Source organism: Myxine glutinosa, chromosome 4 (genome assembly GCF_964187855.1).
Source record: "Myxine glutinosa chromosome 4, kmMyxGlut1.1, whole genome shotgun sequence".
NCBI lineage: Eukaryota > Metazoa > Chordata > Myxini > Myxiniformes > Myxinidae > Myxine > Myxine glutinosa.
The window spans coordinates 181,651,632-181,678,253 of NC_136264.1; the positions used below are offsets into that span (position 1 = coordinate 181,651,632).

The window sequence follows — 26,622 nt, forward strand, 5'->3', positions numbered from 1 at the left end:
CGTGAAAAAAAGTAAGTACACCCCATGTAAATTTTTGACTTTTTCAACATATTTCAACATACAGCTATTTGATCTTAATTTCAACAATATTGATAGATAAAGGTGATATAATATAACAAATATCATGAAACATTTACATTTTGTCGTCCATTGTATAATTTAAATAAACGTAAATGCAAATTTCGCATGTGGAAAAAGTAAGTACACAACTACATTTATCACTACTTCAAAGACCTAAAATTGGAATCAGGTGCACCAGCTCAGGTGCAAATGATTAGAACATCGTTAGAGAGGATCTTGGAGGAACCTGTCTTATTTAAACCTCAGACATTTAGTTTGGTTTGCTCTTTGTTGTTGAAGTGTGCGGCGTCACCATGCCTAGATCAAAAGAGCTCTCTGAGGCCTTCAGAAAGAAGGTTATAGATGCCTACAAGTCTGGGAAGGGATTTAAAAAGATCTCCAAACAATTTGAAATCAATCATTCGACTGTCCGGAAGATAATCTTCAAGTGGAGAAGATTCCAAACAACTGCCAACTTGTTCAGGCCAGGCCGCCCCAGCAAGTTCAGCCCAAGAGCAGACCGCAAGATGCTGAAAGAAGTCTCGAAGAACCCCAGAATGTCATCACGGGACCGACAGGTAGCTCTTGCCACTGTTGATGTCAAAGTGCACGGGTCTACTATTAGAAAGAGGCTGCACAAATTTGATCAACATGGGAGGTGTGCCAGGAGGAAACCTTTGCTGTCCAGAAAGAACATCAGGGCAACACTAAAGTTTGCCAATGAACACCTAGGCAAAGACTAGCACTTCTGGAACAATGTGCTCTGGACAGATGAGTCAAAGGTAGAGCTATTTGGACACAGTACCAGAAGACATGTTTGGTGAAAACCAAAGACAGCATTTGACCACAAGAACCTGATACCAACTGGAAAGTATGGTGGTGGAAATATGGTTTGGGGCAGCTTTGCTGCATCAGGGCCTGGGCAGCTCACCATCATAGAATCCACTATGAATTCTTCATTGTACCAGACGGTGCTTGAGGATAATGTGAGGCCATCTGTCGGAAAGTTGAAGCTCAACCGAAGGTGGACCTTGCAACATGACAATGACCCTTTTGCACAAAAAGGTGCAAAAACAGATCCCAGCAACTACAGACCAATCAGCCTTCTCCCAATTATCAGCAAAGTCATGGAATCCATCATTGCTTCAGATATGAAATCTTTCCTCTTCTCCAATGGCTTGATCTCTGATCATCAATTTGGTTTCAGACCTGGACACTCTACTGTGGACATGCTGCTTCTGCTTTCTCAACAATGGATGGAGGTCCTCAATGCCAAACAGGAAATTAGAGCAGTCTCCCTTGACATATCACGTGCCTTCGATACGGTCTGGCACCCCGCTCTGCTCACCAAACTCTCCTCTTTTGGTATCCATGGAAATATCCACGCATGGCTGGCGGACTTCCTCTCTAGTCGTAGTCAACGTGTGGCCCTGAATGGGTTTCTCTCATCTCCTCTTCCTGTTCAGGCTGGAGTTCCACAAGGCAGTGTTTTGGGCCCTGTGCTTTTTCTGGTCTTCATCAATGATCTCTCTGACTCTCTTGAAAATCCTCTGTATCTCTTTGCTGATGACTCTACTCTCTGTCGCTCCATTCTTCATCCCTCAGATCGGCAGTCTGCAGCCTCCTCACTCTCTGCAGACCTGGACAAAATCACAGACTGGGCAAACAAGTGGAACATGTCTTTCAATCCTGACAAATCTCACACTCTTACGATGTCTCTCCGAAAAGACCGACTGGACAACCCTCCCATCCACTTTCTGAATAATCCTCTCCAAGAAGTTCTGTCACTCAAGCTTTTGGGTCTCACTATCTGCCATGATCTTTCCTGGGAAAACCACATTTCAAATCTGGCCCCCAAAGCCAGTCGCCGACTGGGCATCCTCCGTCGTGCGAAGTCCTTCCTTGGCACACCTGAGCTCCTCACCACATACAAGGCTTTCATCCGCAGCTCAATGGAATACTGCTCTCCCCTCTGGTCTGGTGCTCCTGCCTCACACCTAGCTCGTCTTCACGCTGTTGAAACCAAAGCATTCAGAATCATTGGAATCTCCCGCGATGAAGCTAACTCCAAGGGCCTCTCACTCACTCACCGCAGGCAGGTTGGTGGTCTTTCCGTCTTCTACCGACTCCTCTTTGGCCTTGCCCCCCCAGCTCTCTCTGGGCTCTGTCCCGCAAATATTCCTACAGGTCGCACAAGATCTGCCTGCAACCCTCTTATGGTCAAACTGCCAAAATCAAGACTCTCTGCTCACCTTCACTCCTTCATTCCTCTTTTCTCCCGCCTCTGGAACAAACTCCCTCACTCTCTTCAATCCCACTCCACCCTCCAGGTCTTTAAAACAGCTGTTCACCACCATCTCTTATCTTCCCCCATCCAAAACCTTGATCTTTTCTACCCCTGCTAATTTCACCCCAATTCCACTTTTTTGAAGTGCCAACTTCTGTCCTGGAAGTCCTTGGTGTCCTTGTGTTTTATACTTCTCCCTCCCCCCCCCCCCCTTCCCATGCCTCCTCCCCCCAAGCCCTCTCCCTTCCACACATCTCCCTGCTCTCAAATGTTGTGTTTGTGTGCTTCCCCTTCTCTCCCCATCTTGTTTTCCGCTCCCTCTTTTTATATATTTTGTTTGTCTGGTTGATTTGTTTGTGAAGTAAATGTTAGCTCTTTCACGAGCCTCGATTCAGTATACAAAAAAAAACAAAAAAAAAAACAACAACCTAAACATACCAGTAAATACACCAAGGAATGGCTGAAAAGAAAGAAATGGAGGGTTCTGGAATGGCCACGTCAAAGCCCAGATCTAAATCCCATCGAGATGTTGTGGGGGGATTTGAAACTAGCTGTGCATGCAAGAAACCCCTCAAACATCGCACAGCTGAAATAATTCTGCATGGAGGAGTGGGCAAAAATTTCTCTCAGTCGATGTCAGAGACTGGGTGACAGTTATAAGAAACGCCTACTTGAGGTTGTTTCTGCCAAAGGGGGCAATACCACCTATTAGAGCCAAGGGTGTACTTACTTTTTCCAATGCGAAATTTGCATTTATGTTTATTTAAATTATACAATAGACTACAAAATGTAAATGTTTCATGATATTTGTTATATTATATCACCTTTATCTATCAATATTGTTGAAATGAAGATCAAATAGCTGTATGTTGAAATGTGTTGAAAAAGTCAAAACTTTACATGGGGTGTACTTACCTTTTCACGTGACTGTATGCTGGTTCATTCTGAGAACAGAGGTGTATGTAACTCCACTAGCTTTAAAATGTGACCGTGTGTGGTTATTCATCGCACGGCTTCAGTGGTGTTCCATTTGGTCTTAATTAAAACACCGCCTCTTCCCTCCCTCTTACTGGGTTTAGGGTGCTGTACATTTCATTGCATCTACACCAAAATGGGCTGTGCTGGCCACATCTGGAGGAGTCGGGCTGTACAACAGTCGGCGTGGGTCCTGGAGAAGGCTTTACCGTCAATATACCATGGGAGGAGGTGTGGTAGAAGGGCAAGCAGTGTGCCATAAGGGCGTTGTTATGTGTTTTGAGGGCAAACGATGATGTGACAAGTGAGCATTGATTCATTATTGAATGAAGCCTTTTTGTGAGTTCAAGTTTATAGGTGTCATTTTCTGATTATCTACGCGTTGCTGCTTCCTTTTCAAACAAATGAACCAAAAGCATCGTTAAAATTCGTCAACATTTTGAGTTGGTTTTTCGTTAAAATTCGAAATCGTTAAAATTCGTCAACAACAATCTTGGTTGAGGTGATAGTGGTGGTGGTCATGGTTAGTGGTCCTTATTCTGGTTGATGTTTGTATTGTCGCTGCTTCTTTTGATCACATATTTTTCATGCCCTACCAGCCTGGAATGACGGATGCTGACTACCTTGCTGCTTTCCATCACATTATCCTACCCATCGCATACCAGGTAATGGAGTCCTCATTCTCTTCCTTAGTAACCGATGCTCAGTCGTTTTCTCCAGCCCTGCAAATTGCAAAAAGTTCGTTCCCTACAAACTCGCCAGAACCATAAATATATTACATTTGTGTTTTACCAGCCTGTGGTGTGGTGTTCACGGGATATAATAATGGACCAAGAGAGCATTTCATGTCTACCAAATGATTTGTATACTTACTCTGGACATTCAAAGACCATGTGTTTGAGGTTTAACCACAGTGGCTAAAGAGCCCAAATTTGCTTTGGCCTTGCGATAAAAGTTTCAGCCAAAGGGTTTTCACATTCTTGTGCACGATATTTTGGCACAGCGTTAAAACACTAATTATAAACAGAAAACTAGAAAGTCGAAGTTGAACATAATCAAGCGTTTTTATTTATTTATTTATTTATTTATCCATGCACTATACGACACGTCACATTAACTCTGAACAAATCGACCTACCTTCTCTATTCAGCTAATCAGACACCCATTTGATGATGGTGTGCAGTATTGTGTTACTTAACAAGAAAAGGTGAAGCTTTTTGGAAAGTCGTGCATACAAAATCTCACTTGTTGGTCACCATGGGGATTCCCATCAGATTTTTATTTTATTTTCCTCCCATTTCATCACCATGGTGAATTTGAGCCAAAATGTATTCACGAGAGCCTTTTTTGGGGGGGGGGGGGGGGGGGGGTTTAAGAATTTATGCAAATTTAAATAGAGATTGAAAGCTCAACTTGCTGCTACTACTTTTAAATGAAAGACCCTGTTATGACCTGTGCCACTGAAGGTGGATTTAGGTTGTTTTTACCCATTTTTACATGTCTGTGTGTGAGCAGACGTCTCAAAAATATCTCAAAACGTGATGTACAGATTCGGGCGAAACTTGGTGGACAAGTTGGGTGTGTAACAAGGATCCATCAATTCGATTTTGATAATGTTCTGGATCTGGATACTAGAATATTTAAAGTGATTCTTCCCAATTGAGAGAGAGCGCCAAAACGATATCTATATAATAATACCGTAAGGACTCGACTTTGTTATCCCTTTTACGCCGCACCCAGTGACCCGATGCCCACGGCACTAATGGATTTACGATCTACGAACCGCGCTCTTTGTTTATCACATACAGACATACTCGAAAAATCTGAATTAGCCGACGTTGGGGCCCAAAAGCATCCGATTAACGGCCGATACGTCTCCATCTTACGACGCCATCGTATTGGCGTCTGCTGGGCGAAGGCGAAGCGAGCCGTCCGCTGATTGGACAGTCGAGTCGTGTGAGCATGGGTGGTGTGAACCAAATGGTCTTTTTATGCCCTTGAACATTTTAAATTAGTATATATAAGGAAACGTCTTTATCGTCATTTTAATAAAGTTAAATGGAGTGACGTTGCGATACTCGGGGTGCGTTGCATAAATCCTCGTAACTCAGAGAGGTGTAGCAGGTGGCGAGACGTAAGGAAGCTTAAAGATAACGAGCTGAAAACAGACGAACGATATGTCAATTTCTTTCTACACCGAACGGAAATAAAAGTATGAGAGCGGGAGGGCATGGCCTGAGCACTTCGAGCAGAGAGGACTGATTGGACTTAACTTAAAGAGAAAAAATTGGCGATTAACGGAAGAAGAAGATCCCATGAGCGCTGCCGTCAGTTATCGAGGTGTGTTGAGGTCTGAAGAGATGAGGTGGTTTCTAGGAGCGATTTGCACCTTTTTACTGCTTGAGGTGAGTTCGGTTCGTGTTTTGTGACTCGTAGATTTATTAATCAAAACACGGTCACAGTGGCGTCAGGCACTGTGACCGTGTATGTGACTCATATTCGCGATTACCACAGAAGCACATCGACGGGGAGTATCTATATAATAATAGCGTAAGGACTCGACTTTGTTATCCCTTTTACGCTGCACCCAGTGACCCGATGCCCACGGCACTAATGGATTTACCATCTATCCCCTATGCCATCCATAATGGTACACTCTATCCATACACCACATCCTCCCTTCCGTGGATGTTCCACGGGTTTCGGCTAGTAATAGTATAACACTATATCTCAAACAGCTGCGGACGGGTTATGACAAAACTTCTTGGATGAGTTAGGTAGGTGACAACAACAAGCAGATTAGATTTTGGTTAAGATCCGGATGCAGATCCGGCCTATCAGTTGGATACAAAATGTAAATGGTTCAGCTTGGCGGAGGTATGCGCTCTATCCAATGCTGTTTTAATTATCATCTTTTTGGGATAAGTCAATAAACGATTTTTTGGCCCAAGTCTTTCATGAACTGGCTGGCCAGTTCTGACGTTGTACCGAACATGGCGGGGATTTTGAATTTGTTCAGGGTGCAGGCGATACCTCATCTACTCTTCCCAAAATATATCGTGGAGTATTTAACATCCACAACGACCAGTGATAACAGACAGGTCCTCTGGCTTTATGTTCTTCCAATGGACGGCACACGCATTGATGCATTAACCCGCCTGCAAAACACATTTTATAAATGGGTGTTGATTCAATCCCAGGGTAGACAGCTTGGAGGTGCGAGTCCGCACACCTCTTGACTATCCTGCCAGCCATAAAGCCAGGCACTCAGTTGCACATGAAATCTGCAGCAACCATCCATATATACCCTTATGAAGTGTGCTCCAACTTCTTCAGCACACTTCTTTTTTGGCCTGTCACCTGCACAGCGGCAAATGGGGTTTTGCAATTGTGTGTGTTTGTGTGTCTGTATCTCAACTATTTTGCCATTTGAAGTTTTATCATCAAATTTTCAAAAAAGCTTTATTATGAGAATATCGAGAAGACAAATTAATAATTTGGTCAAAAGGTCAAAGGTCAGCATCACATGAAATCGTCAGTTTTCATCTGAATGACCTGAAATTTGAAGAATTTGCATATTGGGTCACTAAGGTCAAATGCTAGAAGCCAATTGGTTTTTTAATCAAAAGGTCAAGGTTGCATAAAATCACCAATTCACCTGTTTTGTAAGCTTGGTGCTGATCCAATTCGCAATGCCCTCCTCCCATTTTAGATTTATTTGGTGAAGTTGAAGTCTTCCCTCCACCCTTCTCAACCCCTGCACTCCCCACCTCAGATCATCGAGCTTTTCCTTCCTGAGAGTTTGCTCCTCTATTGTGTCCACCCCTGCATCTTCCCTTAACCAAATGCAAAGCCAGTCTTTATATTGGTCTATGCTGTTCATTACTTGCATCTTATTATATATTCATCTATTATTATTATTGTAACCTATTATTGTATTTTACAAATAATTATTAATTATTGTAACCTGTTAACATTCTTTTCATTGAAATTGTAGGACTAACTATTTTAGTCTTCGGACTTTTTGTCATGCTTTTTGCAATAAATCAAAATGAAAACCCCTTATTCTTACGTACATCCTTTGTTTTTCCATCTCTATTTTGTCCTTCAGTCCTGCTGATGGTGTTTCTCCCTCTCTCTGTTGGTCCTTTTATTACTTTTGTTCTGTTCTGTGTTCTAGCTCTTCCATGAGCCTTGACTTTATGTATAAAAAAGATAACTAAAGCTGCTCAGCCATCATAGAGAGCTGTATCATTAGTTGACATCTTGGTGATGGATAATGTACCCTCAGCTTTCGAAATCTACAATTATTTATTATTTGTCCATACATACTTTGATCTCTAAATTTTGAGACCTTTTCATTGACTTTTCTCACCTCCACCCCATGCCTCTCTTTAACCCATTCATCTCACTGTAGTTTTGTCCTCAACTGGTGTTGGTCTGTGCTGGATATGACTCCCTGTCAATGGACCCAGAGGTATGATTACCTCCTTGGTCTGTCGTTGATTTCAGACATGCTTGACTTCCACCAATTGTTGTCTTTCTCCTTGTTTTCCAAAAATTGGTTGATATTTTGATAGGAAAGGCTATTCCACATTTCAACCCCAATGTGTTGTTGATGTAGTAATTGCATAAATTGAGTTTCTTTAGGGGTGGCTTGATTTTGAATAATCATTTAAATATATTTTTTACTTTACAAATATACTGTAGTATAAATTTTGTTGTTGCATGGTTACCGCTATAAATATACACTCGGAGAGGAATGTATGTATCTATTGTATTGACAAACCATGAATTATATATGATGTAATTGGTACTGTAAAAACAGAGATTATAGTGGTGGAAGATAGAATCAGTCGGGTAGTTTCAAAATGCAATTGTTTATCGGGGTTCTTTCAATGATCCTTCCAGTTTAAAGATCCCATGGTCCCATCTCTCCAGTACTGTTTTACTCCCTTCAGGGTGGAATGCACGTCACACCCTCCTGCTTTGCTCACCTGACTCACCGGCTCATGGCCTTGGCAAACGGACGGCTCTGCCTGGCGCTGGAGGTAATAACCTCCCCAAGATCCTTTGGCAGGGCTCTCCACATGATTTTGGCTGTTGCACTGTCAAAGGAATATTTACTTTTTTCGTGCTGTTATAACTGTAGGCATAGGGGATGTACATTTTAGGTTTACAGTACGATATATATATATCCTCATTATTACTTTCCATTTCTTCGCTGAATGCTATCCAGGACTAATAAAATACGCATTGATAAAAATAGAAACGAGAGATTTTCATACTAACATATGCAATTTGGTGTCTGTCTGTCTTTTTGACTGCAACACGTTCGGTCATTACTTGATCCACTTTCAACCAAACTTAACAGAAGAACTAAGGGTCACAATGGAGGTAGTAACTTCATTTCCCCCCCCCTTCTCAAGGGGGTTTTCCGCCTAAGGTGAAATCTGTGTTAAGGTGTATATCCGTGTTTAATCATGGTGTTTTTCCAAGGCCGCTTCTAATAACAGACGTAATAACAACGCTAATGATCATAAGTGTTATAATGTTGTTACAAAACAATATTAATACCAAAAAATCCCCTCTCCCCAAGGGTTTTTTTTTTTTCATACTTGGCCAAACGCCGTGTTGACGTGTATAAACGGCTTATCGTAGTGTTTTGGGGGGCACCCCTATAGGAAGTAAAAAATATTATATTATAAACCACAAACATGTGCCTGGTGTTGGTGTAAACAAACCATAAGCCTGGTGTTGGCTTAGCGGCTAGGGTGCCAGCTTAGGATCCTAGGATCCTGGGTTCGAATCCAGGTCGATCGCTGAATTAACGTCAGGGGGGTTGACTCAGCCTGTCATCCTTCCGAGGTCAGCTAATTTTTTTTTTTTTTTTTTGTATACAAGATCGAGGCTCGTGAAAGAGCGAACATTAATCACACAGAAAGACAAACCGACACATAAAACATATAACATCGGGAGCGGTAGACAAGATGGGGAGAGAGGGGGAAGGTAGACAAGATGGGGAGAGAGGGGGAATTGAGTACCAGTTCACTGGTAATTCCCTGTTTGTCGTAAAAGGCGACAAACAGGGTTGGCGGCAGGAAGGGCATCCGGCCATAAAACATTGCTTCAAAAAGGGGACCAACAAAAACAACAACAACCACGGCGCCCGAAAAAGGCCAACCCCCGCTTTGTGGGGAAAAATGGCCTCTAAAGGTGGGGTTTTTTTTTTTAAACCACAAACATGTATGATTACCTTTTTTAACAGTCACTACTGCTGTTTAACACTAAACTGAAAGAAATCTGAAGGAATCCCTACATTTTTGAGACATTCTAAGCTGATCGTGTCTACCACAGACTAACGGACCCGAGCCTAGATCTACTGTAGTCTATATACCCCGGACAGGATAGTAACATGACCCTTGCTGCTGGTCCTGTAGGGAGTGGGTGTACTAGTGTTTTAAATTAACATGAGGAATGATATGGCAGCTCAAAAAAAGAAAACTTTCACCAAATTTCTATCTTAGGAGAAAAACGATTACTGAGATTATACACACTGTTGACGCGGAGGGATTGTGTGCTTGTATTAAACAAAGGTTTTCCAATGGTGATTTTATTGAATTTACAACTTAACTTGCATTGACTTGTAAATTTGGGTTACTTTTTGCTTAAAAGGACTTCACCAATCGGCCGTGATCATGTTTAGCAAATTGTATCCTTGGTTTTCAAAGTTCACTGAACTGCCTGGGAATATGTAACTCGAGCTGATTGTATTGTTTGTGTTTGTGTTAACCCAGGGTGGGTACATCTTGGGCAGTTTGTCTGTCGCCATTTGTGAGACCGTTAGGACGCTGCTGGGAGAACCTCCACCGTTCCTTACTGACCCAACGACAGTCTCACACAGGTGTGCAAATGGCTAACTTGCGTATTCCTGCTTCACACAAATGCCTTGACTTTTTCCACTGTGTGCGAGAGCTATAAATTGAGTGAAACCGATAAGGAAATTGAGGATACTGAAGAATACATAGCTAAAGCTGCATTATTACAGGAAGTTGGGATTGACTTATGAATGAGGCAGTCTGCTTTGTGGTGGTCTATGAGGGTTGGGATGAAGAGGTTGGAGAAGTCATCAGCAAATACATGAAGGGGATTTTCCAGAGTCAGAGAGATCATTGATGAAGATCAGGAATAGGACTGGGCCCAGAATACTGCCTTGGGGCACACCAGCCTTGACAGGGAGAGGAGATGAAAGTATTCTGTTTAGGGGCTCACTTTGGCTATGAGAGCAGAGGAATGTGTGGATTTAGCCTTGAATGCCATAGTTAGAGAATTTGGAGATCAGGCAGGATGCCAGAATTTTTTTTTTTTTTTTTGTATACAAGATCGAGGCTCGTGAAAGAGCGAACATTAATCACACAGAAAGACAAACAGACACATAAAACAAATAACATCGGGAGCGGTAGACAAGATGGGGAGAGAGGGGGAAGGACACAAACACAACATTTGAGAGCAGGGACCGAGAGACATGGAGACATCGAGAGAACTGTGGGAGGGAGAGGGCTTTGGGGGGCAGGCATGGGAAGGGGGGGGGGGGGGGTGGGAGAGGTATAAAACATATGGACACTGCCAGGACTTCCAGGAAAGAAGTTGGAATTTCAAACAAGGTGGATCTGGGGTGAATTAGTGGGGGTAGAAAAGATCAAGGTTTTGGATGGGGGAGAATAAGAGATGGTGGTGAACAGCTGTTTTAAAGACCTGGAGGGAGGAGTGTGATTGAAGTGAGTGTGGGAGTTTGTTCCAGAGGCGGGAGAAAAGAGGAATGAAAGAGTGAAGGTGAGCAGAGAGCCGAGATTTCGGCAGTTTAACCATCAGAGGGTGGCTGGCAGATCTTGTGCGACCTGTAGGAATATTTGGGGGACAGAGCACAGAGAGAGCTGGGGGAGCAAGGCCGGAGAGGAGTCGGTAGAAGACAGAAAGACCACCTACCTGCCTGCGGTGAGTGAGTGAAAGGTCCTCAGAGATAGCTTCATCGCGGGAGATTCCAATGATTCTGAAAGCTTTGGATTCAACAGCGTGAAGCCGAGCCAGGTGTGAAGCAGGAGCACCAGCCCATAGGGGAGAACAGTATTCCATTGAGCTGCGGATGAAAGCCTTGTATGTGGTGATGAGCTCAGGTGTGCCTAGGAAGGACTTCGCACGACGGAGGATGCCCAGTCGGCGACTGGCTTTGGAGGCCAGCTTGGAAATGTGGTTTTCCCAAGAAAGATCATGGCAGATAGTGAGACCCAAAAGCTTGAGCGACAGAACTTCTTGGAGAGGATTGTTGAGAAAGTAGATGGGAGGGTTGTCCAGTCGATCTTTTCGGAGAGACATAGTAAGAGTGTGAGATTTGTCAGGATTGAAAGACATGTTCCACTTGTTTGACCAGTCTGTGATTTTGTCCAGGTCTTCAGAGAGTGAGGAGGCTGCAGACTGCCGATCTGAGGGAAGAGGAATGGAGTGGCAGAGAGTGGAGTCATCAGCAAAGAGATAGAGAAGATTTTCCAGAGAGTCGGAGAGATCATTGATAAAGACCAGAAAAAGCACAGGGCCCAGCACACTGCCTTGGGGAACTCCAGCCTGAACAGGAAGGGGAGATGAGAGAAATCCATTCAGGCCCACACGTTGACTACGACCAGAGAGGAAGTCCGCAAGCCATGCATGGAGATTTCCATGGATACCATAGGAGGAGAGTTTGGTGAGCAGAGCTGGGTGCCAGACCGTATCGAAGGCACGTGATATGTCAAGGGAGACAGCTCTGATTTCCTGTTGGGCATTGAGGACCTCCATCCATTGTTGAGACAGCAGAAGCAGCATGTCCAGAGTAGAGTGACCTGGTCTGAAACCAAATTGATGATCAGAGATCAAGCCATTGGAGAAGAGGAAAGATTTCATATCCGAAGCAATGATGGATTCCATGACTTTGCTGATAATTGGGAGCAGGCTGATTGGTCTGTAGTTGCAAGGATCTGTTTTTGCACCTTTTTTGTGTAAAGCGGTAATGTTTGCTGATTTCCAGGATGCTGGCAGATGACCTTGAGCAAAAGATAGGGTGAAAAGAACAGAGAGAGGGTGAGATAGAGCGGCAGAGCAGGATTTTAGGACCCGTGGGCTGATGCCGTCTGGTCCAGTTGCAGAATCAGAGTCGAGGTTTGACAAAAACTCCTCCACCTTGTCAGGAGAGAAGGACACAGAGTCCAGGAGCAGTTGGGTTCGACTGGGAAAGGTGGGAACAGAGAGAGATGGGTTTGGGACTAAGGATTTTGAGGCAAACACAGAGTTGAGGCATTCGGCTTTGTCACGTGCGATGTCAACTGTGTGGCCATTTGAGGTAAGGGAGGGGATGGAGGGGGAACAAACACCAGAAACGGATTTGACCAGATGCCACCAGGATTTGGAGGAAGGAGACAGGTTTGAGAGTTCATTCTTGAGTGAGGAGAGATAGTGCTTCCTGGCACTCCTGAGGGTAGACACACACTTGTTCCGAGCTTGGTGGAAGGAACTGAGATTGCCTTCAGTTGGATTAGCCTTCCAAGAGGCAAAGGCAAGTTGTTTCAGGGCAACTGCCTCACCACAAGATTCAGTGTACCATGGACGGGAGGAAGGGTAAGACAACTGAAGGCGAGATGGGATAAATCTGTGCATGAGAGAGATCAGTTTGCTTTGGAAGAATTCCCAGGAAGAATTGATGTCAGAGGCAGTGGAGATGGGAGACCAATCCAGACGATTGATGGCTGCTTGAAGGCCGTCCCAGTCGGCCTGAGTGAAATGCTAGACTCGTCGACGCTGAGGAGGCTCTCTGAGAATGGCCAGAGAGATGTCCACTTTGACAAGCACATGATCAGAAGAACCGATTGGAGCAGAAGAAGAGCAGCAGACATTAGCAGGGAAGTTTGTCATAACCATAACCAATGTCATAACCAATGTATCGAAAGCTCAAGATATGTCTAGAAAGATGGCCCTGATCTACTGTCTGACATTGAGGGAATCTATCCATTGCCAAGAGAGTAGAAGCAGCATGTCCATGGTGGAGTGACCTGGTCTGACACCAAAGTGGTGATCTGAGATGAGGTTGTTGGAGAATACGAAGGATTTCATATGAACTGCAATGATGGATTCCATGACCTTGCTGATGTTTGGAAGTAAGCTAATTGGTCTGTCGTTGTGGAGATCATTTTTTTGTATCTTGTGTATGTAGTGCAGTGATATTAACTGACTTCCAAGCGGATGGAAGAAGACCTAGGGCAAATGACAGGTTGAAAAGAGGAGAGAGAGAGGACGTGCAAGAGCAGCAGAGCAGGTTTTTAGGACACGTGACCTGATGCCGTCCGGTGCAGTTAAGAATCAGAGTTGAGGTTGCCAGAAACTTTTCCACCTTTTCAGATGCAAAATACACAGGAGCAGTTGGGTACCACTGGGTAGGGTGGGTACAGAGTGTGATGAGTTGGCGACACAAGAATTGAAAGCAAACACAGAATTGAGGCTCTCTGCCATTTGCACCTGAGAAGACCAACTTTGAAACCCTCCCTTTCCAGATTATGGTGTTTCCTCTCTCCTCTCTCACCTTCTTCTTTTTTTTTTTGTTCCATTTCTGTTTCATCCTGGTTTTTCCCTTCCTCTTCTTGTTCTGTTTGAGCTTGTATCCAGCTTGTTCACCCCCTATGTCCTTGCTGTCCTCCTTTTGATCTCATTCTTCCCCATGCCCATTCAGCCTCCAAGTGTCCCCTCATTGTGTCCCTCTACCCTGCTGTTGGTATGTTTCCCCACCTGTCTTTCTGCTGTAGAGGACGGAGAAACAAGCATAGGTTATCAAACGTTGCACAGACTTAATTGGCCTAATAAATTAATGGCTTCCTCCTGCGGTGAAGTTCCTTGTAAGGGAACTAGTATTCTTATAACAAATGATGAAGGATGTTAATCGACTGGCTTTTCAGATGAACGCGATCATTTGGCAACATTGTGCCTTCTGATTTGTGTTGCTTCCTTTCTTCCCACAATCTCAGTGCATTGCACACCATCGGACAAGTCATTGGCGTGCATCGAAGATACTGGGCAAGCTTGAGCTGCTTCGGTATGTGGTGAAGGAATTTAGGTCTTGCAAAATTTTGCCTGCACTTGGTTGTTCACGATTTAATGTGGGATTTTATAAACTGGGAATGGACGAGGAATGGGAAAATAGCTGTGCGATTGTATGTTCCTCGATAGTAGCTGTGGAATTGGGTGCATGTTTTTTTTTCATGTTCATTTATGTTGGGTATAATTTCACAGTTTATGGTGAACAGCATCCTGCGTGAACCATTTACATGTACTTGTTTGAGTGCAGGTCAGAAGATCAACGGAGGTTTGGACAAATGTTCGGAGAGCAGTGGAAGCACAGGGGGTTGTTTGGAGGACTTTAGAGTTGGAAAAATAAATGAAGAAATGAATATTTTAGTCTGTAGAGAAGAAGAGTCCGTTGGTACAGGGAATGTAAAAAAGCACGTGGATTGTTTGAATGACTCACAGGAAGACAAGAGAAGTGCATTTGTGGTAGATGCGAATAAATCGAATGAAATTGCGGATTGTTCTGGAAAGGGGACTGTGGAAGGGCTCGATGAACTTCCAGCAAGGAAAGTGTCCATTGGAGAGAATGCCGAAGGGCGTTGGACGGGGCTGGTGTACGATGAAAGGATGGCGAAGCACGAAAACTTGTGGGATAAGTGAGTCTGTAATGTAATCACAGCTATTTTATTGCATTCTCAACTAGAATGGCACTCGGTAGACCGCATACCTCCGCCAGGCTGAACACTTTGTTTGGTATCCCAATGATAGGCCGGATCTGGATTCGGACCTGAACCAAAATCTAATCGGCTTGTTCTTGGTACCGAACCAACTCATCCACCAAGTTTATTCATAACTCATCCATAACTTTTTTAAATATCATGTTATATATCTCTTTTCACCCGATCTCTCAATGGTGAAGAATCACTTAAAAATTCAATAATCATCATATCCGAATCCATATTCAGATCTTCACCAAAATTGGATCGATTCTTCCTTGTCACACATACAACCTGTCCAACAAGTTTCGTCCAAATCCGTCCATAACTTTTTGAGATATCCTGCTATATATCATTTTGGCCCTATCTCCAAATGGTGACGAATCACTTAAAAAATTCTACTAACCGGATCTGATTCTGGATCTTCACCAAAATCTAATCATTCGTCCTTGTCACATATGCTACATCTCTGCCAAATTTCGTTTAAATCCGTCCACAGATATCCTGTTCACAGACAGACAGACAAACTGACATGTGTGAAAATATAACCTCCAACCACCTTCGGTGGCGGAGGTAATAACTGGGTTAAATCCTCTGAATGAACGTCTTATGAATACCCCCCCCAAAGAAGGGTCACATTTATGAGGAACTTCACTTTTTTCATGATAACTGCTTTTTATCAGCAATCACTGCTTTTCAAATTGATTCCGTCATGCATTGTGTGTTGTTTTTTTCTTGTGAGTCTTAACTTGCTTCACTTTTATGTTGTTCCTCCATGTGTTGACCCACGTTGATCAACATGTTGTTGTTGACCCATGTTGTTGTTCAAGCTAAGATGCTCCACTGCATGGCAATGCCAGTGTTTTTGAATAGCAAGAAAGCTGTCCAATTGCTTGGATTGCAAGCTGCGTGCAGCATGAGCGGTCACTCTATTTTCCTGACAGATCACACCCAGAGTGTCCAGAGAGAATGTGGTGCATCATGAAAAGGCTCGCTGAACTCCATTTGTCTCAGCGATGTGTCCGCATCCCTGCTCGTCATGCCACCACCGAGGAGCTCTTGCTTTGTCACACGTGCGTTGTTTGAAAAGTTGCTCATTTATTCTGATGTTTAAACAATTTTTTGTGGGTATCGCCACTCGCTCAATCAACATCATCTTGGAAAACTTGTTTTGCCACTTTTGTTTGACACGATGTTGCAGAAGTAATGCACTTTAAGCTTTCCAGCCTGGAGTCGATTCCCGACCTCATTGTGAACTGTCAGATTGATGCTTTGCATCGCATGGTGCACCGTCCCTCAGGTCGATGTCAATCCGGGTGTCCCACCTGCTAGGATTAGTTGCTGGATGTGAAAAATCCCACAGTGTCCTTTATGAAGAGGAGGTGAGCTATCGCCGTTTCCCCCGATTACTGCCGCTATAATCTCAAACACTAGCATAATTTGTCGGGGATGCAGTGCCACCTGTAGATTAGAGTAGGAATTTCTTCGCGAAGTACACCGTGGGATCTAAAGTCCACCAACTAATGTTGGCAGACGGGACGCCCAGTTTAACGTCAATCCGAGGGACGGCACACACATTGATGAATCACCCTGCCTGTGAAACACCGGGATGACCGTTTAGAGCTGGGTCGGGATTCAAACCCAGGCTGTACAGCTAGGTGAGTGTGTGTACCTCTGGAGTCGAGGCCATACTGCCAGCCCATAAAATAGGGATCGATGGTGATGATTGTCTTATGAAATATTTTAACTTTGCTTCACATACATTACCTGTGTTGGACAATGTAAGTATACAACTCTAATGTCACACAGTTTCAGGAAACATGAATTTTACCATTATTCTTGAGGCATTTTTAAAGGGGAACTTGCGCTACATTTTAAAATAATTTTTCATTTACTCAGATCAGAGGAGATTAAAATGAGCCAAAAAAAACAATGTTTGATGGCATCAGTGCTGGACATGCAGGGCAGTATAAGCATCGTCTCTTATGTCGTGAATATTTTTTGAAGGAGGCCATTCATGTGTTGCAAGAATAAAAAGATAAAGATATCATTTCCCGACTTGACCCAAGTTTATTGAATACACAAGTTCGTTTTCAATTGGAAATTGAACTCAGTTTGTGCTCCCCTTATTTAATGGCTGCTCAGATAAAATAAACTAATTTGTGCAAGCCGGATGTCGAGGCTAACAGGTGATTGCATTGGTCCATTCTCTTACCAGTGCAAAGTACATCTCCTCCATTCGTGGAACAGCTTCTTTGAGCTCACGATCGCTGCACCGCATGTCTGAAGAGTTTGACTCAGTCTATCTGAATCCCAGTTCGTATGAAGCAGCAAGGCTTGCTTCGGGATCTGCTTGTAACCTGGTTGAAGCAATCATGTCTGGAAAGGTAAGGGACGCTTGCCTACGTCTGCATTTCAATTATTTTTCAAAGCATTGTCAAATAGACATTGCCTCGTCATAAAGATACTTTATTGTGATGAGGTGCTCATGAAACCTTTAATGTACTGTTTGAAAAATCAACACTTATTTGAGTAAGGACAATGGCTGGCCAACCTGTAAGCCTTGTTGTCCCCCGTCGCACCGCGGAGCGAAATGGGGACTATGGTTTTCCCCTCCGTCCATGTGTCCGTGCGTGCGTACGTGCTTGCGTGCGTGCGTAAGCGAAGGACCGCATTCGAATTTGGTGTGTGGGTGCAACCCACGTCAAAATCCAAGATGGCCGCCGCCATGTATGTCTGAACCTTGTGAGTGGAATATCTTGAAAAATACACGAAGTACCAACTTCTAATCTGGTTTGTGGGTGTACCTAGGCATACGGAAGAACGCTATTGAAAATTGGGTCGCCACGTCAAAATCCAAGATGGCCGCCACCATATATATGTCTGAACCTTGTGAGCGCAATATCTTGAAAAATAAGCGAAGTACCAACTTCTAATCTGGTGTGTGGGTGTATCTACGCATAAGGAAGAACCCTATTGAAAATTGGGTCGCCACTTCAAAATCCAAGATGGCTGCCACCATATATATGTCTGAACCTTGTGAGTGAAATATCTTGAAAAAGAAACGAACTACTAACTTCTAATCTGGTGTGTGGGTGTATCTAGGCATAAGGAAGAACCCTATTGAAAATTGGGTCGCCACGTCAAAATCCAAGATGGCCACCTCCATGTATGTCTGAACCTTGTGAGCGAAATATCATATCATAGCATGTTTTCTGCGTCTTCCACTTTGTCAACTCACATCACTTCCCCGACGGGGGACCTAGGCGTAACGCTTGTTAAAACTCATTGCCCCCACCTCCTGTGCTTTCTCCCGCACTTTTTACTTGCGAAAATCGAAGATTTTTCTGGTTGGTCTTGTGCATTATTCTGTGTTTGTCTGTCTGTCTGTATATCAGTTGCCTACAGGTCACACTTTTCAACAGATCTTCAGGAAACTTCACCAAATTGTACAGTTGGTCATAAGCAAGAAGCCTATTGTTTTTGGGGTCAAAAGGTCAATAAGTCAACATCGGCCAAAGGTCACCAACTTTGTCAAATTTCTAAAATCCTCAATTTTCATCCAATTGACTCTAAATTTTAAGAGGATTTGCCGATCTGGTCACTGAATTTAACCACCAATTATATTTTAGATCAACATAGGCCAAAAGGTCAACATAGGCCAAAGGTCACCAACTTTGTCAAATTTCTAAAATCCTCAATTTTCGTCTGACTTGAAATTTTAAGAGGATTTGCATACCATGTCACTGAATTCAACCACCAATTATTTTTGAGGTCATCATAGGCCAACAACTTATTTTAGGGATTTTGCAAGTATCATGCTATGCACGAAATATTTATTGTTTATTAACGCACAGGTTGTAAACCTGGTGCGTTATAGCGTTTGCCTGGGAATTTCTGTCGCTCAAAAGTGAAGCTAGTTTCTGTCACTCATTTCTGTCGCTCATTTCTGTCGCTCATTTCTGTCGCTCAGATGTGTAAACATGACGTCATCAAATCTATATTTATAGGATAGGTTATAGGAGATATATATGTTATAGGATAGGAATATAGGACCCAAATGACCCAGAGGACTCAAATGACCCAGAGGACCCAAATGACCCAGAGGACCCAAATGACCCAGAGGACCCAAATGACCCAGAGGACCCAAATGACCCAGAGGACCCAAATGACCCAGAGGACCAAAATGACCCAGAGGACCCAAATGACCCAGAGGACCCAAATGACCCAGAGGACCCAAATGACCCAGAGGACCCAAATGACCCAGAGGACCCAAATGACCCAGAGGACCCAAATGACCCAGAGGACCCAAATGACCCAGAGGACCCAAATGACCCAGAGGACCCAAATGACCCAGAGGACCCAAATGACCCAGAGGACCCAAATGACCCAGAGGACCCAAATGACCCAGAGGACCCAAATGACCCAGAGGACCCAAATGACCCAGAGGACCCAAATGACCCAGAGGACCCAAATGACCCAGAGGACCCAAATGACCCAGAGGACCCAAATGACCCAGAGGACCCAAATGACCCAGAGGACCCAAATGACCCAGAGGACCCAAATGACCCAGAGGACCCAAATGACCCAGAGGACCCAAATGACCCAAATGACCCAGAGGACCCAAATGACCCAGAGGACCCAAATGACCCAGAGGACCCAAATGACCCAGAGGACCCAGAGGACCCAAATGACCCAGAGGACCCAAATGACCCAGAGGACCCAAATGACCCAGAGGACCCAAATGACCCAGAGGACCCAAATGACCCAGAGGACCCAAATGACCCAGAGGACCCAAATGACCCAGAGGACCCAAATGACCCAGAGGACCCAAATGACCCAGAGGACCCAAATGACCCAGAGGACCCAAATGACCCAGAGGACCCGGAGGACCCAAATGACCCGGAGGACCCAAATGACCCGGAGGACCCAAATGACCCGGAGGACCCAAATGACCCGGAGGACCCAAATGACCCGGAGGACCCAAATGACCCAGAGGACCCAAATGACCCAGAGGACCCAAATGACCCAGAGGACCCAAATGACCCAGAGGACCCAAATGACCCAGAGGACCCAAATGACCCAGAGGACCCAAATGACCCAGAGGACCCAAATGACCCAGAGGACCCAAATGACCCAGAGGACCCAAATGACCCAGAGGACCCAAATGACCCAGAGGACCCAAATGACCCAGAGGACCCAGAGGACCCAAATGACCCAGAGGACCCAAATGACCCAGAGGACCCAAATGACCCAAATGACCCAGAGGACCCAAATGACCCAGAGGACCCAAATGACCCAGAGGACCCAAATGACCCAGAGGACCCAAATGACCCAGAGGACCCAAATGACCCAGAGGACCCAGAGGACCCAAATGACCCAGAGGACCCAGAGGACTCAGAGGACCCAGAGGACCCAGAGGACCCAGAGGACCCAAATGACCCAGAGGACCCAGAGGACCCAGAGGACCCAAATGACCCAGAGGACCCAGAGGACCCAAATGACCCAGAGGACCCAAATGACCCAGAGGACCCAAATGACCCAGAGGACCCAAATGACCCAGAGGACCCAAATGACCCAGAGGACCCAAATGACCCAGAGGACCCAGAGGACCCAGAGGACCCAAATGACCCAGAGGACCCAAATGACCCAGAGGACCCAAATGACCCAGAGGACCCAGAGGACCCAGAGGACCCAAATGACCCAGAGGACCCAAATGACCCAAATGACCCAGAGGACCCAAATGACCCAGAGGACCCAAATGACCCAAATGACCCAAATGACCCAGAGGACCCAAATGACCCAGAGGACCCAAATGACCCAGAGGACCCAAATGACCCAGAGGACCCAAATGACCCAGAGGACCCAAATGACCCAGAGGACCCAAATTCTATGTATGTTTCTATGATGATGTATGTTTTGGTGAAAGTACATAATGTGAATACTAGTAGCAATTTTACAAAAACCATGGCATAATTTCAAATCTTGACCCGAGATGATAATTATGCTACATCATAATTTCCATGTGCCAACCTGGGCGGAATCCAAGTGGATTCACTTGACTTGTTTTGTTTGTAATTATGTCAGAATAGCTAATAATTAATATCTCTTAATGTGTGTGCACTGAGGTGAGTAATGGCGTTGCTGTTGTGCGACCACCTGGTCACCATGCGGAGCCTGGATCTGCCTGTGGTTTCTGTCTATTTAACTCGGCTGCGATTGCAGCACGGTATGCGCAGAAGGTGGCCAGCTCCCTTATACGGTGAGAGAGTCAAGGATTGAATGAGGAAGAAATTAAAGGAAAATTGAATCGTGTAGTCAGTGTAGGGATAGAAAGTGAAATGTGAATGAAGTTATTTTTCTTTTCTTCAGCATATGATGTTTTTTTTTAAACCTCATGATGATTTAACCACTCCCCATCTCCTCCTTAGTGTCCTCATTGTGGATTGGGATGTTCATCATGGCAATGGTGTTCATCATGGCAATGGTACCCAGCACATATTTGAAAATGACCCCAGGTTGGCCTTGTGATGGTGCATCAAATAAATTATGATTTTATCCAATTCTAGTTGTTTTATCCCTGAGGTGAATGAATGTTGTATTCATCATCATGTAATTAGTTGTAGTCCCGAAAGCCTTTGAAACACTACGAGTTGGCATCTCATTTTTTTTCGTTATAATAAAATACTGGCATTTAAAAAGACATTTCCAAACTAAATAGTAACCTTTTCAAAAGCTGGAGAATGAGCTTCAATACTTGATAGACGTCTTATTCGATTAATCGATACTGTTTACGTGAATTTGTGTGTATATTTGTTACTTGCAAAATTAAAGATTTTTCAATTATATTGGTCGGTTGAGTTTGTCATTCTGTCTGTTTGTCTGTCTGTTTGTTTGTCACCGGCCTACAGGTCACAATTCTAAACCAATCGTCATGAAACTTCACGAAGTGGTAGAAGTCATCACAATTGAGACGCCTATTGATTTTGAGGTCAAAGATGACCAAATTTGATCTGGAGGTCGAATTTCTAAAATCGCCATTTTTCATCCAATTGATTTGTAAATTGAACAGCATTTGCATATTTAGTCACTAAATAGGGAAACCAACTATTTTTGAGGTCAAACGGTCAAAGATCAACTCAAGGTAAACTTCTAAAATTATCAATTTTCATCTGAAAAATCATCACTTTTCATCCTATTGATCCGAGGATCAAGATCGTCAATTTTAATCTTGATGAAATGGACAATTTTATGGATCAATGGCAACCTTTTTTGGGGGGACGGGGCCTTTTTGGTGTCGTGCTCTGCATGACGTCTTCTTGTTTATTTATTTCTTTGTTTATATTTGCTTCAAAAACTTTTTTTTTGAACTACTGAACCAAATTTTGCATGTTGCCTAACGGTGCCCTAAGTATGGTTTCTGTTGGGGTATCATATCTGGCGGTGGGGGGAAGATTCCAATTACTTTTATGGAAACATGTAATCTGTAGGCCCTCACTTACCCTCGCCCCCTCCGGTCCCCCTCGGTGGTATCCCGTATTACAAATCAACTTTCACAAAAAGTTTAAATAACCTAATAACATACTCGTACATTATGGTGATGTTGAAATCTGAGTGAGAATAATTCAAAATGTTTCATTTCACTCATTTTAAGCAGAGGTTCAAACCAAAGCATCAAAAACTGAGCTTTGCAGTGAAGCGGAAGTGTTTTTTTTCTTTTTCTGTCATCATATATAATCAGCAATGATAGCTGATGAAGATGGGTGATTGGATGGCCTACAGGTGTGCACACTTGTCTCGAAGCTGTCTATCCAGGGCCGGATTTAGGGGAGGACCAACTGGACATTTGTCCAGGGCCCAAAATCCAGCGGGGGTCCAAATAAACAAACGATACATTAATTTATTTACAAAGCTAGTATTATTTATTCCCTTGTCTCAAAGTTAGCAGAGATTTGAGACAGGAATTCAAGATCTAATATAAATAACCCAGCATTTAATTAAAAACACAAACAGTAATACCGGACAAGCATGAGTGATATACCGCACAAATCACATGACCTTTTATGGGAGGGCATCATCACGTCAAAATGCCGCAATCATACAACCACGAACGATGTATAATTGTTTTATACAGTAGGCCAAATCTTATTATAATGGAGGTTATCCTTAGCTTTCTATAATCTTATTATAATGGAGGTTATCCTTAGCTTTCTATAATCTTATTATAATGGATACAATGCTGGATAGAATCTATGCAACTATTAAGTCAGTCCAAGCAGACGACATCGAACTGTCACTTAATGATTTAATTACTGGAATCTCTAAAATCATATCTTCAAACCATTTGTAATGATTTTGATGATAATTATGAAGAATGTGCCGTCCAATTAGCAGTTGAGAAGACATACTGGAATGCAACAGGACTGGAGAGACTATTTCCCACTGCTTTACATTGTAAGCTGTTTTTTAACTCGGTAAGGTGATCGGTTGCGTACGTGTGGTGTCCGTGCGTATGTGCGTACGTGCCTGTCTGCATTTTAAAAAGTCATTTTCTCGGCAACTGTTAGTCCAAATGACACTAAATTTTACCATAGGGGCGTCTCCACCTGTATAATTTATTTATTTATAATTATGATGTCATGGGTCACGTGGTATGGACGCCATCTTGAAACAATCGAAAAACATTTCACCTATATATATCTCCAAAACCACTCAAAAGAAATTGAAAAAATTGAAGCATGGCTCACTATCAAAGACTCCCCATGAGGAATAAGATATGTTAATGATGATGTCATTGGTGCCTTTGTTATTACGTCATAATTTTACAAGTACAACGCTTGATCCGATCAGTATGAATTTTTTTTTTCTCTGCAATTGTTGGTCCGATTGACACAATTTTCACCATAAGAGCGCCTCCGCTTGTAGAATTTTAGTGATAATTATGACATCAATGGTCATTGGTCACGTGTTATGGGCTCCATCTGGGAAAAGCTTCGCCCCTCTATATCTCGGAAATTAAAATGCGTATTGGGCATTTATATTATTGTCGCTGGCTGCCGCCGGCACATGCAGTTAGATGGCTAAATAAATTAGTATAAGCTATGCACAGTAACAAAGTTCAGCTCTTTTTGTTTGTTTTTATGTCCTTCCACTACGTTTCGAGGTTGGTTGGGGGAGGACGGGGGGCTCTACTACTCTAATGTCCCGGGCCCTGTGAAACGTAAATCCGGCTCTGTGTCTATCTTGGATTTGAATTTATCCAGCGGTAAACTGTGTGTGCCATCATTAAATGGGTGTTCCATCTGCTGGTATTGATGGAAGTGAAATATCCCATGTCTTCGTAAAGAGTAGGTGAGTTATCGCTGGTGCCGTGGCCAAATTCCAAATTCCTGCCATAACTTGAGTTGAACATTCAGCCTGGCGAGCCCGTTCGTGAAAGACTTGAGCAAAAGCTTATCTCGGCCAACCGTGCAAGAACATGAGAATAATTGTGGGCGTTGAAGAAGAAGAAGTTGAATGATGAAGGTGATGTTGGCTGACTTCAAAGCAGGTGGAAGATTACCTCAGACAAGTGGTAAAGTGAATAGAGCAGAATGTTTGAAGTACAACATGTTGTCTTGTTTTAAATTTGTCAGAGAAGTTACGGGGAAAAATGCCAAGTATGTTATTATCACTAAAAAAATCCTTCATCGGTGAAAGATGCCAACAAGTAGTGTTTGAAAGGCTTTATATTAGGGACTACAACTAGCTTCAGATACATTTAATGTTAAGAGAATTCCAGGCTACTTTATATTTGTCTTGGTCTCTTTGTGTCACTTTGCTAGAATTTGTGATGGTATTTATACCTACTTCCTCTTCCTCCTCTTTCATATGCAGCCAATGGCTGTGGGTAGCATAATTTGCTGGTGTTGTCGCTGTGCTGCTGATGCAGTTCCCCCTGTAGGTTAAATCTTGAACATGTGATATTTAACGTCCACCAAGTAATACCAGCAGACGGAACGCCCAGTTTAACGTTATACTAACTTGATATGATTATATGCATTTTACAAGGTTGTGTTCTACACTATAGCAGCTCTTCAGATGGTAAAATTATCTCAGCATCCATCGTTAAAGGTGGCACATTAACCCCTGGCAGTGTTCTGTACCTGTCTGTGCATCGCTTCGACGAGGGTTCATTCTTCCCGGGAGAGGCAAGTGCGGGAAGTGGTTTCGTGGGGAAGGGTGACGGTGAAGGCTTCACCGTGAACCTGCCGTGGAACAATGTGCGGCCTGGAGATGTGGAGTACCTCGCTGCCTGGCACCACCTTGTTATGCCCATTGCCTGCCAGGTAATGCATGCTGGGGAAACCGTGAATAGTGACCATTTGACTTTCCACTTGCATTTTGTGTTGAAAGATGATTATGTCAGACCATCAATCAATGCACGAGATAAGGTTCTGTGGCTTTGTTTCTCCAGTTTCAACCACAGCTCGTTGTGGTATCTGCCGGGTTTGATGCAAGCTTGGGAGACCCTCTCGGCCGGTGTCAAGTAACCCCAGAGGGATTTGCCCATATGACTCACTCATTGCTCACCATCGGCCATGGAAGGTTGTTATTGCTGCTGGAGGTGAGTGGTGTCGGGATGACACGTGGCAGTATCTGTGTTTTGTTTGAGGATAACTACTGGAAAATAGTTGAACCTTATCGATTCATCAAAACCACGCTAACTATATTCTATGAGAGTATGGGCAAATGTCCTTCAAATCCAGCTGAAAAGTAATTTAATCTAATGTTTTGGTGACTCAAGCTAATGTGAGGAGAATGTAACCATCAGATTATTGCTTTTAAAAACCCTATTGCCAACTAAATTGGTCTTGAGACTTATTGAGAATTGGTCTTAAATTGAGATCTTGATCGGGGCGGTCACGGATTTTCGAAGCTGTTCCACGATCTTCGCGCACGCTCGAAGCTAAGTCATTGTCACATTTGTATTCTTGTCTAAACTGTTTATCTTACGTGTGTGTACCTTTTAAGTGTCCCTCGGAAGTTTTATCGGGGTTAATCTTTCATACCTGTAAAAAATAGTCGAGTATCTCGTGCCGCGCGCGGCCACGCGGCCTAGTTGTTGAAGCTTCCGACCTGGAGGCTTGGTTTCTCTCCGGGCATCCAAAGTGGTTATTTTTTCATTCGTGTGTTTGTCAAATTTCAACTCGTTACTTTATCGTCCATGCTTTATTGTTTGTTTATAGTTGGTTTTGGTTTGAATTTCCTGTAACTCGTAATTAATTAATCCTGTTCTTCGCCTCGTGTGCGGCCTTGTACCCCTGTCGGTGTTTGTTAACTTAAGTCCCCTACATCGTGTTTTGCTTGGCTCTCAGTTTTTCCCTTCTACACCGAACGTAATACTCTCTGTCTAACGTTTTAAATCCCATCCCCACCCCACCCCCCCAAAAAAAAACAAAAAAAAAAACATTTATTTTTCCTTTCTCCACGTGTGCCGTTGTCTCATCCTGTACTTTCTGT

The 26,622-nt window shown here is 43.6% G+C and overlaps 1 protein-coding gene across 4 annotated transcripts in view; it reads left to right on the top strand.

Moving 5' to 3' along the window:
• Nucleotides 1–26,622, top strand: part of LOC137425538 (protein deacetylase HDAC6) — an 88,991-nt gene that overhangs the window by 45,998 nt on the left and 16,371 nt on the right. For all 4 annotated transcript variants that reach the window (XM_078776771.1, XM_068114069.2, XM_068114068.2 and 1 more), the window contains exons 10-22: nt 3,427–3,553; nt 3,922–3,987; nt 7,740–7,799; nt 8,284–8,373; nt 10,120–10,226; nt 14,365–14,432; nt 14,685–15,060; nt 16,065–16,193; nt 17,339–17,507; nt 21,249–21,382; nt 21,552–21,638; nt 25,256–25,448; nt 25,577–25,726. In XM_078776771.1, coding sequence (XP_078632897.1) covers nt 3,427–3,553; nt 3,922–3,987; nt 7,740–7,799; nt 8,284–8,373; nt 10,120–10,226; nt 14,365–14,432; nt 14,685–15,060; nt 16,065–16,193; nt 17,339–17,507; nt 21,249–21,382; nt 21,552–21,638; nt 25,256–25,448; nt 25,577–25,726 — 1,756 coding nt within the window. The remainder of the gene's footprint in view (nt 1–3,426; nt 3,554–3,921; nt 3,988–7,739; nt 7,800–8,283; nt 8,374–10,119; nt 10,227–14,364; nt 14,433–14,684; nt 15,061–16,064; nt 16,194–17,338; nt 17,508–21,248; nt 21,383–21,551; nt 21,639–25,255; nt 25,449–25,576; nt 25,727–26,622) is intronic.